General features: G+C 47.8%; 1 protein-coding gene across 5 annotated transcripts in view; it reads right to left on the bottom strand.

Moving 5' to 3' along the window:
• Positions 1-12,936, bottom strand: part of JARID2 (jumonji and AT-rich interaction domain containing 2) — a 254,541-nt gene that overhangs the window by 101,448 nt on the left and 140,157 nt on the right. For 3 of the 5 annotated variants that reach the window (XM_032861601.1, XM_032861598.1, XM_032861602.1), the window contains one exon: positions 1,100-1,241. The exons of 1 other annotated variant lie outside the window; for it this stretch is intronic. In XM_032861601.1, coding sequence (XP_032717492.1) covers positions 1,100-1,241 — 142 coding nt within the window. Of the gene's footprint in view, positions 1-1,099; positions 1,242-10,236; positions 10,357-12,936 lie in introns of those variants that run through there. One more of the 5 variants, XM_032861600.1, reaches the window with a different exon arrangement.

Here is a 12,936-nt window from a genome sequence, read left to right as displayed (position 1 = left end):
AATTAAGAGGAAATTGTATTCTGGGTTTTCTAAAGGAAGACACAGCATGATGGAAGAAAATAAACTAAGACTGAGCTATCGTCTCCAGTTCCAGACCAAAGTAGAGCTTTGTTAAGGATCTTAAAACACCTAACGCATGGCTAATCCGATCCTTTCCGCTAGACTCAGAAGTTCAGCAGATATATGCATCTAGACAATTTCCAGAGGGTAACTAGAATTCTGGAGAAAGTACACAGCAGCAGCCAGGCCAAGGGATTTTTCATTTTTCTTTTCCCCAACCTCTCGAACTACCAGGTTCTAAGAAAAAGTCATTCATCTAGTCATCCAGGAAAACCTCGAGTATGGGGGGCGGGGGGGGTGCCGCCGAAACTGAATGTAATTTCTAGAAAGGGGTGGGAGCTGGGGAGCACAACACGTGAGGTACGAAATCAGGCAGATGACCAGCAAGGGTTTTTTTGGTTTTGTTTTTTTGGTTTTAAAACACCCCATTTACAAGCAGCATGATATAAGTTAACTGCTGCCGTTTGACCGTGAAACCACAAACTTTATCAAACTCCCATAGCCAACTTCCCTATCAAACGCTCAAGCTTATTTAGGAAAGTCATTTTAAACAAGAATAAAAAAAAAAAAATGGTAAATTACGTTTTACGAATGATTCCTCCACCAGCGCCGGAGTGAAAACCCCACACTGATCTGTTTTCCTGAGGAGGAACACTGTTCAAAAACACCGCATTTTAATTCAACATTTTTAGGAACAGCGGTCTTCAGACACCAAAATACCACCAAATGGACTCCAGAATCTGAGGAGAGTCACTTAAAATGATCGCAGCGGACAGGAGTTATAAGCTGGCAACCCCGTGGCCAGAGCTGAGGGCAGGAACGGGCTCTGTCTGGCCCAGGACGTGTTCAGGTGTGTTCGTTTTTAAGGTCAGTGAGTGGACCACGTTTAGAGACCGGGACCTGAGATAGGGAACCTCCAGAACGCAGGCTCCTCTCTGAAAACCAGGAGCCTGGGGAGGTGGGCCCGAGCCAGCTCCCCTGGGGCAAACATTGGCGTCCCTGGTTTAAGGCACCAGCATGTTCAGCCTTGGGTACTAACCTTTTCCTCGACGGCCCTTCTTCAAAATCTGAAGAACTAACATCGTTGCTAGCAGAGGACACTTGGGATGCATCGTCCTTCTCATTCTCTGACTGTTCTGACGCTGGTCCTAATCCCTTAGACTGGCCATTACCAAGGAGCCCTACAGGTGAGAAAAGGGGACAAAGACTTAAAACACATGACACAGGAAGCAGCACTTTACCACAGTTACCCCTACACCATGGCTGATGAGGCAGGACCAGAATTTGCAAAGAAGAGGATTAGAAGGTACACAGATGCCCTCCCCCTTCTGGGTGGGACACCTCATCCTACGTGAGCCCTAGGAAATCATTTCGACAGTACGAAATGCAGGCGGGACTCTGTAACCGTAACAGACTTTACAGGGTTCTTATTGACATACACAAACATCTCTCAGGGCTTGGGCTAGGAAAAAAGGCACCTCGTGTATTACCAATTCGAACTAGTCAACCTTCAAAGGCTAACAGATGTACGCGAGAAACACTGAAATCCTGCGGCGCCTGGCTGGCTCAGTAGGTGGAGCAAACAACTCTTGTTCTTGGGGTTGTGAGTTTGAACCCCACATTGGGGTGGGGAGAGAGGACATTAAGATAAATCTTTAAACAAAGAAAAGAAAGAAGCTGAAATCCTTTTAGAAACTGGCTTCAGGAACCAGACAAGAGAAAGCTGAAAGCATTATTTTAGAGCCATAGTTTATGCTGTTAACTAGAAATCCTACTACACAACTTCCTCTTCATAGTAACCCGTTATATTAGACAAGTCACGTTTGCCTCCGATGGGTCTCAAAGGACAAGGCCTCTCTAGGACCTGCATGTATGAGGTCACCATGCAGAAAAGGGAGTCCTGGGGCCCCAGGATGTCCTGCTAAGTAAGGGAACTGGATAAAGGTCCCGGGGTAGGGCCTATGCCAAAGAATATGGTAAGTGTTTTAATAAGCACTGAGGCCCCACTAATGGGTGACAGCGGAATAGAAATCTGGCCGGCCGGTCCTCCAGCACAGAGACGTGCTCACATCTAGGATTCTGGATGGAACTCAAATGTTACCGATGGGAAGCTTGTCCCAACACAAGTGTCCACAGCAACTGGCCCTCAATTTCCCGGTCGTGTGGGCATCAGAAGTGGGAATCCACAGGAATGCCTACACAGGATCTCCATTTTCACAGCCACACAAAGTATAGTGCGGCCCCTTGATTTCCGTCCTTGCAACATTTCCACCAACTCCGTGAGCAGTGAATTCCCTGTATTAAATTCCTTTTTGGTTCAGACACTTAAGACTGGTTCCGACTATTGCACTAACACTGTAGAGGTAACAGGAATCCACGTATTCGGTAAAGACGTCTGCAAGAACGTGATTATCAGGCAACCGAACCCTGACACCCGACCTGCTCGTGCGTGCACTGCCCTGCCTGTGCGTTTGCAGCTCCTTTCTGAGGATGAGTAATACCAGAACGCCGGGAAGCCACTGTGGTGCAGTAAGGCCCGTGGCTATCACCAAGACGTGCAGTTTCTGGGGGTCAGGGCTGCAAAAACGGAAGTGAAAACATACACATCTTCCCCAAGAGAGAAAAACCGTGGTCAATTTACACCATGAGGTCAACAGGAAACACGAACTGCATGGAAGCCAGAGTCTACGGGTAGAGGCACAGTCCATGTCACCCACTACTATAGCCATGAGTCCCATGTAGCTATTCTTTTTAATGCGTTTTTTTTTTTTGAGGTGGGGGGAGGGACAGAGGGAGAGAGAGAATCTAAAGCAAGCTCCGTGCTCAGCACAGAGCCCAACGCAGGGCTCGATCTCATGACCACAAGATCATGACCTGAGCCAAAACCAGGAGTCGCACACTTAACCGCCTGAGCCACCCAGGCGCCCCCATTCCACGTAGCTCTTGAGCATCTGAAATCCAGCTGGTGCACAGAAGGAAATGAATTGCTTTTTTAATTTTAATCAACTGAGAACGGACCAGTAATTTTGTATTGATTAATTTTTGAAACATCTTTGGACAGATCCTTGGGGTTGAGTCAATTATATGAAAATTCATCTTCCCTGCCTTTAGGTTACTTCATGGAGCTCTAGAAAACTATACCTACGTAATAGATAAGTATTAACTACATAAAATGACCTAGAACGTTTCAGTAAGGTCACAGGGTGGGAAGAAAGCCTATGGAAAAGAGCAGGATGGGTACAGGCGGCACTAGAGATGAAGAAACTAGGCCAGGGAGAGAAGTTGCGCAAGTGAAAAGGAGACGGGTGAGAGGCCATGCTTGAAAAGGATGGGCAGTCTGAAATAAAAACGGATTCTAGAACCACATGTAAAATTGATGAGGCAGAGAAGGAGAGGCTTACTCTTGGCTGAGATCATGTTTTCCAACAGTCCATAAGCACAAAAAGGAGAATAAAGCAAGAGAGGAGGGAAAGAATGGAGTTCATCCATGCTTTTTTCTTAATTTTTTAAGCTTTTATCATCTGTTCATTTTCTTAACACCTACCATATGCCAGGGCCCTGGGGATACAGGCACAATCAAACAAAACCTAAATTCCAGTGAGGAGGGAGCTCGACGAGCACACAGGGTGAATCGGTTAGTATGTGCAAAGAAGCAACCTTGCACCTGGAGGGCAAGGAGAAAGTGACGGGGAGGGGGAGAGACCCAGTGAACGTGAATCAGAGACGCTGACACACTTGCGATAAAAACAAGAAACCTAGAAAACCAAAGCCAAAAACAGGGGGATGGTGGTAGTGAAGGGGGAGGGGCTGGCTTTGAAACTGAGCTTGGAACAAGGAGGAAACAAGCAAGGACCACGTGCCGTCAGGTGAAGCTGGGGCAGACACACTGCCGTGCCGTTTGGTACATGCCTCGATCTTCCGGGTGTATCTGCTGCAGGAATAAGCAGCCCGCGTGAGCGAGCGAGTTAGCAAAGAAGAGTAAAGCCCTTCAGTGACGAGCTACAGGGGCCTGCCTGCCCTTCTGTCAAGAATGATCTCCGCAGATTCTCAAACTAAAGCTCGAATCACAATCACTGGCCCAAACACAGTCCCCGAGACCCCGTCACCCCCAGCGTGTCCTAGTCTAAAGAGTTTGCACATGCTGCCGGCGCGGCCTGGACTAGTCTGGGGAACATCTTGAGAACCATTACCCGAGGGCAAAGCCAGGTTCAAGGCGGGAGGAGACCTGAAGACACCAGGATGCTCGGGGCCAAGTGTGAAGCAGAGGGGAGGAAACCAATTCTGATGGCGCCATTTATGACAACCTAAATGAAAGTCAGGCATCCGAACCACAAAGTTCTCTTGGGACATTCTTCTACTTTTTACCAGGGATTTTGTGAAGGCAAAGAAGATTGCTTACATAGCTTATCACAAAGCTCTAAGGAGTCAGTTAATGACAGATTCAGGGGGGGATAAAGTAATAAGAAAAGTAACAAAAAGTAACAAAAAAAGAAAAGTAACTGGGAGGAAATAAAGCATTCGTGTCTAAGAGGCGTCAATGTAAAAAGTAAAAAGGCACAGGATGGTCCTCCCCTCCAGAACTCGACTGTCCAGTGTGCAAATTCAGGGAAACCGAATGCGACTGTCCAATGTGCCAATTCAGGGACACCGGACTGTGCACTTTTACAAGGAAACCAGGAACTTGAACTGACTGTATGTGAGCTCATGAGGCTCGCGGGGGAGACAGAAGCAGGCAGGATGCTCTATGAACCCACCTTAAGGCGTGCTTGAGCTACATGAAAACCACTGAAAGTAGTGCTGGGTCCACTGCCCCAAGCCCTCCACCGGACTAATGGTATCTCCAGAGAACTCCAAAGTTTCCTCTCTTCCGAAGATTAGCAAGGACGGTTTGCTTTCCAGATTAGGAAAACTGGGGCCCACACAGAGGCAGTCACTGCCTGTCAATGCAAACTGAAGGAACTCAGAAATTCGTGGCCTAAGGGGCAAGACCCATCTGTTCTGTATACAGTGTGCTTCTGCAATTTGAAGACCCCCGTCCTGTAGAGAGAATACTTACATTCATTTTCAGTGAGGCAGTCTACAGGGTTGGACAAAGGCATGCCCACTTCCACCTGGCTCTCCCCACACAGCCCACTCTCACACCTCCCCTGTACTAGCTACCTTATTTCATCCTGAATGTTTTAGTCCAACTCCTACTGCCTGCCCAATCCGGAAGAGCCAGGTCAGCAAGACAGACTAGGATGCCACAGGGCAGAAGAGCCATTACCAGAAAAGGAGACAAGCTAATGCGTGTTGCCTTTTCTTCTCGCTAACAAAGCCCTGCCATCAATTTTTTCAATTATTCTTTTTAGTCGATGAGAAATAACGGAACAGCGTCCCCTCCTTCAAACACACGAGCTGATTTTCTTTTCCCAAACCCCTCCCCCGATCACCACTCACCTTCGCTGGGAGAGGAGGTTACACGGAGAAAATTGAATGGCCCAAAGATCCCGTTTTCCCCACATGAGCAATTGTTCCCCTCTATTAATATTCAGTAGGTTGAACGTAGTAAATTAAGCCACGTCTATTGTCTTTCACAAAAGCAATAAATAGGAGCTGAAAATTCCAAACCACTGTGGGGGAAGGCAGCTTGGGGACTGCCTGCAACCTTGGCTAGCCACCAGGGGTGGACAGGGGCAGCGGGTCCCAGGCCCGAGACCACGTGGCCACCGCAGGCAGCGGTGCCCGTCCTCACAGGCTGAGAACGCCCAAAAGAATCCAGTACAACAGAACCGGGCCAGCACATTCCGGAGCCCTTTAGCCCATCTCCGAAATTAGCAAAAAATGACAAGGCTTTCCATTCAAGGCAACACACCAAACTGGCTTCTTTTCTAAGCCTGGAGCAGCAGCAGCAGCAGCAGCAGCAGCAAGAGGGTAAGAAGATTTCCTGTCCCTGAAGACTGGAGATGTAGGAGCCTCATCTCCCTCTTGCCTTCACACTAGAAGGAGGGGGGCTAGTTTATGAACATGGCCAAGGACCCCGTTAGCTCCAGAAGTCCAGCTTAAGCAACTGACAGGGGCTACAGATTTCAGAATACTGACTTCAAGAGAGAAGGGAATCTTTTTCTAACACTGGAACACACACACACACACACACACACACACACACTTAGAATGTGCAGCCCTTGTAATTCCATGTTTTAGACACAAAGAAGTTTCACCAGCCTTCCCATTAGCTCCATGTACATGACAGAATACAAAACCAAAAGGGGGAAAAAAAAAAAAGAAATTGAACCCCTCTGTTTCACAAAAAGCAGTACCTCAAGATGGGTTCGAGCAGAGGGGGGAAAAATAAATAAATGAGGAGATCTCTGAAGCGATTCCCTAGCTTCCAAAACATCTGGAGCACACCAAATGCATTAGCATATTAGGGAGAGCCAATGGATTTGGCTTTGTTGTAGAAGAGATACACAAAAGGTAATTCTGTATTATACAGCCAATGCCCGTCTGTCACCCCGTCACTGGGAGACAAGGTATCACATTACATATTAAACAGTCAAGCATCCAAAGAGAGCTTTCATTTTCAGCTGCAGAGTGTGTGTGTGTGTTGGGGGGTGGGGGATGGCTGTAGCACTTTGACTTGAGAGAAAAATGATCACAACAGCCCCCTTCGTTGAGGCAGGACCCTGCCTCAGATAATCAGAATGCAGAGTCTGCTAGTGAAAATAAAGTCTGTTTTTCACTCAAATATTTAAAGAAAAATTTGTGGACTGTTTGTTTTTTTTGGTTTTGGTTTGGTTTTTGTTTGTTTTGGGGGGTTTTTTTGTTGTTTTTTTTGTTTTTGTTTTTGCTTTGGGATGCCAGGGGGGAATGTGGGCTCAGGCCAGCCTCACGGGTTCAACAGGAATACAGAGTCTGAACCCAACGGGACACGCTTGGGTCAGCAGCTAAGCTTTTGGAAGGATGCTCGGATTCCAGGGAAGGGGATGAGCGGGGCAGAAAGGTCTGCGAAGCTAAGCCCAAGCTGGTCCATGGACATTCTCCCCCCATCAGAAGGCAGAGGTGGACGAGAACAAATGACAGTCTCAAGGTGCAATGTCACTGCCACACTCATGGTCAAAAGAGCACAAATCAAAGTGGGTCGAATACCTCCGCGTATGGGAGGTAATAATCCCTCCCCTCAGGAGCACGGCCCCCAAGCAGACAGGGCTCCCCTTTGTCTACTCGCAATCGGCTACGGAGATTTCCCATTCCAACCCACAAAATGGAACCCAAAAATAATGCCAATGACTCTCAAAAGAGCCCCAAGATAAAGAGACAACAGAGGGTTTTGTTAGTTTACACTATTGGGTAAACAGACAGATAAGGCCCCAAGAGCCCTTTCCCAGCACCAATCTTTCCCCATGAAAGAAACCTTCTTGGGCAATATAAAGGTACCTTCCACGCTCAGGTTTTTGAAAAAAGGTGTTCCATTTAAAAAAAAAAAAAAAAAAAAAAAAAAAACCCTGACACGGTACTAATTAATTAACATGGAAAAGTTGGGCCACTAGGTAGGGAAGGCCAATGTCAGATTCTACCCCATTTTTCTTATTTCAGAATCAAGCGCACGGCTACCTCTGAGACAGTCAAGTGGGAAGAGAGACAGGACCCTTGAGCCCAGAAGGGATTTCCTCACCTTGAGGCATAAAGGAGGGAGCCAGGAGACACTTACACACAGGAAGGGCGACCACATTGCTGTGAACACTAAAGTGGGCCCTGCTCTAAAGGTCTAAACCCCAAAGGAGTGAGCACCACCCAGACAAAAGACCTCTCCTTCCCACATCCTGACCAGGAGGCGCAAGAAGAAAGAAAACAATCCTCATGGAGGGGCTCCAGCCCCCACCACCATAGAGCCACAGTTGGACTTCATCTGGTACAGAAAGCAATCAATCAATCACTCACTCACTCAGTGGGAAAGATCCAGGATCTCTAGTTCCTGGACCAGCCGTGGGAGCTATTGGAACTATGATGATCACAATGGCAAGCAAACTGTGCCGTGAATTTTGCAACAACTCCTTTACTTCTTCAGGGTAAAGGGCTCTTCCTCCTTACATTGTCCCTCTTTTCCCTCATTCCTCGTCCTTACCATGAATTTTACAACGTAACAGGTAGAATAGCTTTAATAATAATCACAATGACAACAAATGAAATAGACACATCTACACTGCCCCACAAGGAGCTCCTCTCTCTACTTTGGCATGCAAGCATCCATAAATCCCCACCCCAGGCCTTAACCCCATCCCAATACCGTATTGATTTTACGCTGGCAAACCAGGCGAAAGCATGCCCACCAGGCCACCTAGTTATAACTGTCCATCCAAAGCACAAATCCTTGGACTCCCCTAGGACACGCAACTCAAGCTTCTGTCAACTGTGCAAATGGCCCAGGACTGAACACCCCAGAGGTCAAACACCACCTTCCACATTACGAAGAAGAGGGATTAAAGACAGATGCTGGATTTAGGTCGGTGTGGAGATGGAGCTGGAGAACAATGGCATCACTACAGAGCATGAACTTGGGAGTCACACACAGCAGAGGTAAACACGGGGCATTTCTAGAGAAATTCTTTTAGATAGATCAAGGAGACCCAACACATGCAAAGTTTTACATTCAGATAACTGGACATGCCAAAAATCAGAATTTCCCCCCCCACCAATAGTGTAATTTGCACTTGTCAAAGGCAGATTTCCACATACCTATGCAACAAAATTCTCAGAGAGCTGGGGAACCTTTAAAAAACCGCCTATGCCTGTGCATTTATCTTTATTTAAAGCTTAGTATCGGCACTTATATTTACCCCACAGATGCGTTACCAAAAGACACAGGCTCTCAAATATTAACAAGTCTCTACAAAGTTAGGCAAAGCTGGCTTCAACTCAGATCAACAAACCCCATAAAGTTACTTGTCCGTGTACTAGTCTGTGCTGATAAACAGGCACCACTCCAAATACTGTGTCCTAACATCCCAGTTTGTAGAGAAGAGCCACACCCTTAGCCCTAAAACCTCTCTGGCTGCTTTGACTCCCTTAATACAATACAAATGGACCCCAGAGAAGTCCTCATTTCCTCGTGTTTGCAGCACTGTAGCACGGGGAGGGATGGACATCGGGGAGGGATGGACAGTTCTGAGGGCCCTCATGACCTCACTCACAAATCAAACTGCACACCCACTCTTCAGATAAACAGACTAAGAAAGAATTAAGTGGGCTATTCAAAGCAAAAAATCATCATCACAATAATAATAAAGAGTAATTTTTAAGGTGCTGACAGCAAGGAAGTTCAGAGAGGCCTACTACCTCCCAGAGCAACATTCTTTCTCATACGGAAATCTAAGGGAAGCAACACAAAAAGAACTCGAGGCATGCAGCCACAGAACCTGCAGAGACCAGAGGCACCTCAAACTGACAGTTCCTGAAATTCATTTGTGTTTACAGCGAGTAATGCAAACCCCGATTCATGCAGGAAAGGTGGGGGCGGGGGAGGGGAACTGAGAGCACTCTTGAGTTTTCAAGCTTTCAGGGCTGACCTAGAAGCACCCAGCATCCATGTCCTTGCCTCAGTTTCCTCCGTCTATAGAGGAAGGAAGACAAGAGATACAAAGTATTAAGGGAAAGGAAACCATGCACACCGCTGATAAAAGAAACCAGAGCTGCCAGTGAGGATGAACTAATTAACTTTAATCAAACATCTATTTTTAAATGCTGGGAAATGATCATATAAACTGGCAATAAAATAAAGGGACCAACCATAGCCGGATGGCGTTCGGTCCCCAGAGAAACGTCTCAATTCATACAAGCCTAGCTAAAACTGCAGATTTGGCCAAAATGGTCAACAGAGCTGAATGCTTTAAGAACGACATTAATTCTCTCTTGTAAATTTCCACAGTGCCTTTCCAGGAGCCACCACTGCCCCCAGGGAGGATATCAAAGCTCAAAGAATATTAATATCAAGCAATCGCAACACTTTCCACATACTCCTACGTATACACGGATAGACGGCTAGATCTATCTATCTAGCACCTTGCCATCCATAATGGATTTAATCAGGACCCCAGTAGGGGGAAAAAACCACAAAAGGCCTATTTCTCCAACAAAAGCCACAGCAGCCTGAAACAAACCTAGAGCTATTTGGTTTTTATTTTATTTATAGGAACAGACCTTCTATCCCAGGTTCCTCAAGATAAGCCACCAAAAACTGCACCTGACAGACCCGTGGAGCAGCCATCCTCAGAGCCGGATCATTGCAGAGAGACAGAGAGGAAGGAGGACAGAGGGAGGGCGGGAGGGAGGAGGGAGGGCGAGCGCGGCGAGGCAGGCTCCAGAGCACTTGTCAACAATCCTCCCCTGTACGTAATAAGCAGGCGGCGAGCACATTCCGCGCGGCAATAGGACGGGCGCGGCAATAGGACGGCCGCCGAGCAGCCCTGGGCCCGGGAGGGGGAGGGGAGGCGCCAGGGAGGGAAGGTTATTTATGGGCAGGGGAGGGAACCCAACCCCGCAGAGGAGGGGTCTGGGGCGCCTTCTCCCCTTCCTGATAAATTGAGAGGAAAGGGGAAAAAAAAAGGGGGGGGGAAGGAAAAGAAGAGCCACTGGCTTTTCTCTATCTAGGCAAAGCAATTCTCCCAATCTGCAATGCAGACAAATCCTTATTGGAGAATTTCTGACATGGGGGGGCGGGGGATGAGGAGGGGAGAGACAGGACACCTCTGACGGAAGGAGGGGTCAGTTTAATGGTCTGCCAGAGCGCCCCCTCTATGCACACATTCCACTCGCGCACAGCCCCCCCTCGGAGGGGGGTCCGTGGCACATTTTCAATGGCATCCCTTTTTAATATCATAATCTGTGTCATTCAGCACTTGCCTTTTATTTATTTGTATTTGTTTTTTTGGCTGGGAGACCTGGGCAGAGATCCAGACAGACTGCAGAAATCTCGTTCATTCCATAGGCTCCTCCTCCTCCAGCCACCCCCCCATCCCCGCCCCCCCATCCCCTCCCCCCCCATCTGGGCAACCAGGGTGCTTTATTACTTCTGGGATGAACGCCACCCCCCTCCCCCCAGCCGTCGTCCTCCCCACCCCCCAGCACAGGATGGCCCTCCCCCACGCACCTAAATTCATCTAATAATACAGAAGCTGTTTCTCCTCATTGTTTCTGGAGGGTCTGTCACAGAACAGGCTCTGTGGTGTGGCAGCTTGGTGGGGGGGGGGGGGGGGGGGGGGGGGGGCATGCCATCAAAGATCCCACATGCTAAACTGAAGTTTTACCTCAGATTCATCCAAGGGAGCTGGGAGAAGAAAGGCTCTCACTATTACTTTTAGTTCAGTGCTGTCTAACCACTGAATGAACCCCTCATGGGCTTTACACACGTTGAGTTACAGAGAGACCCCTCACCAAACCCCTCAGAGAGGGTACCACATTCGCTTATAGCATCTAGCCCACAGTTACCCAGGGCTGGTGATTATTCTTTCCATGAGGGCCGTCTCCTGTTGCCTAAATCACCAGGGCATAGCTACCTGCCTCACTTTTAAACAAAGAAATGAAAAAAACATCAAGAGGTTGGTGGGGGTCTTTCCTGATTTCTACCAGCTATCCATTCACTTTAAAATCAGAACTATAGGCGGGGCCTTAGGGAGCATCTTGTACAACCCCCCACTTTACTGATGGGCATAGGGAGGCTTAGGCAAGTTCAGGTTCGTAACCAAGATCAGAGCTAACTCCTTTTAGGGTTCTCAACCGAAAGTCATCCAAGAATTCTAGGGTGCCCAGGGACCGGAACAACCTCATGATACAATTTCCCCAGAGAAGTCACAGGGTTAAAAAATCCCTCACGAATCCTATCCTGCCCTGTGTGGAAGCCTGCAGAGCAAAACCTCATCCAGTTTTCTCCAGTGCAGTATCGTCCTATAATGTCGAACAACTGTTTGGCCCACATCCCACCGCAGCATAAGTCATACACGGTCAATTAAAGAATGTTTAAGGGATGACTGTTTGGCTTTTTTCCTCTTCTTCCTACTGGGACTGGTCTTTCGGCACCCTCGGTAATCAAAAGCACCCAACCCAGAACTGGAAATACGGGATGGTAATTCTGAGAAAGGTAAGGAAGATGGCAAGAACCACAAAACCTAAAATGACAGGCCAGAAGCCCAGTCTGATGGTCGTGTATGGCACAGGTCCTCCTCAACGTCCCAGCTCTGCCACCCCCAATGGGAGAGGGTACAGAGCCCTCGCCCGTCTGAGGGAAGCAGTGTCTGCTTTATTTTTTGTCTCTGTTCTCCCTGACTTCATGGCTTCTTCCCCTTCCCACTGCCTGGAAAGTAACTGGGTGCTTAAATGTAAAAAGGTGAGACCTCAAGGAGTGTTGGTCCTGAGTTTACTTCCAAGACCATCTCTCAGTATCAGATCGTGCACTCCACACTCCCTAAAATATACACTAAGTCAGACCCCTGTGTGTCCACTCTGACCTGTGCTCTGGTCGGGAAGAGAGAGCTGAAAACCTCTGGCCTGTAAACTTCAGCAGGTTTTGGACTATTTGGATGAAACGCTGGTTCACCAAAGAGAAAACACATCGAAAGAGATGGACTAACAGCAGTCTCTGGGGGACACACAACAGAACCGAAAACCATGTCCTGTTTTTCAATAAAAATACAACTTTCAATTATGAAAATCTGAGCTAGAGAGGGTAGAGAGGCAGGGTGAGGCCCGCAAGGGCTGCGGCTCTGTTCCAAGGTGGTATGATTGACAACACCATCAGCTCAGTTTCCATATTCAAAGATCAGAGCAAGTTCTAAGTTTTGAGTGAAGATTCCCCAAATGTCACCCACCTCAGTCCTCCTGTTTTAGGTTAATATAAAGAAGATC

Source organism: Lontra canadensis, unplaced genomic scaffold (genome assembly GCF_010015895.1).
Source record: "Lontra canadensis isolate GAN:19392208 unplaced genomic scaffold, GSC_riverotter_1.0 scaffold21, whole genome shotgun sequence".
Lineage (NCBI taxonomy): Eukaryota > Metazoa > Chordata > Mammalia > Carnivora > Mustelidae > Lontra > Lontra canadensis.
This window is presented reverse-complemented; position numbering and strand designations above follow the sequence as displayed.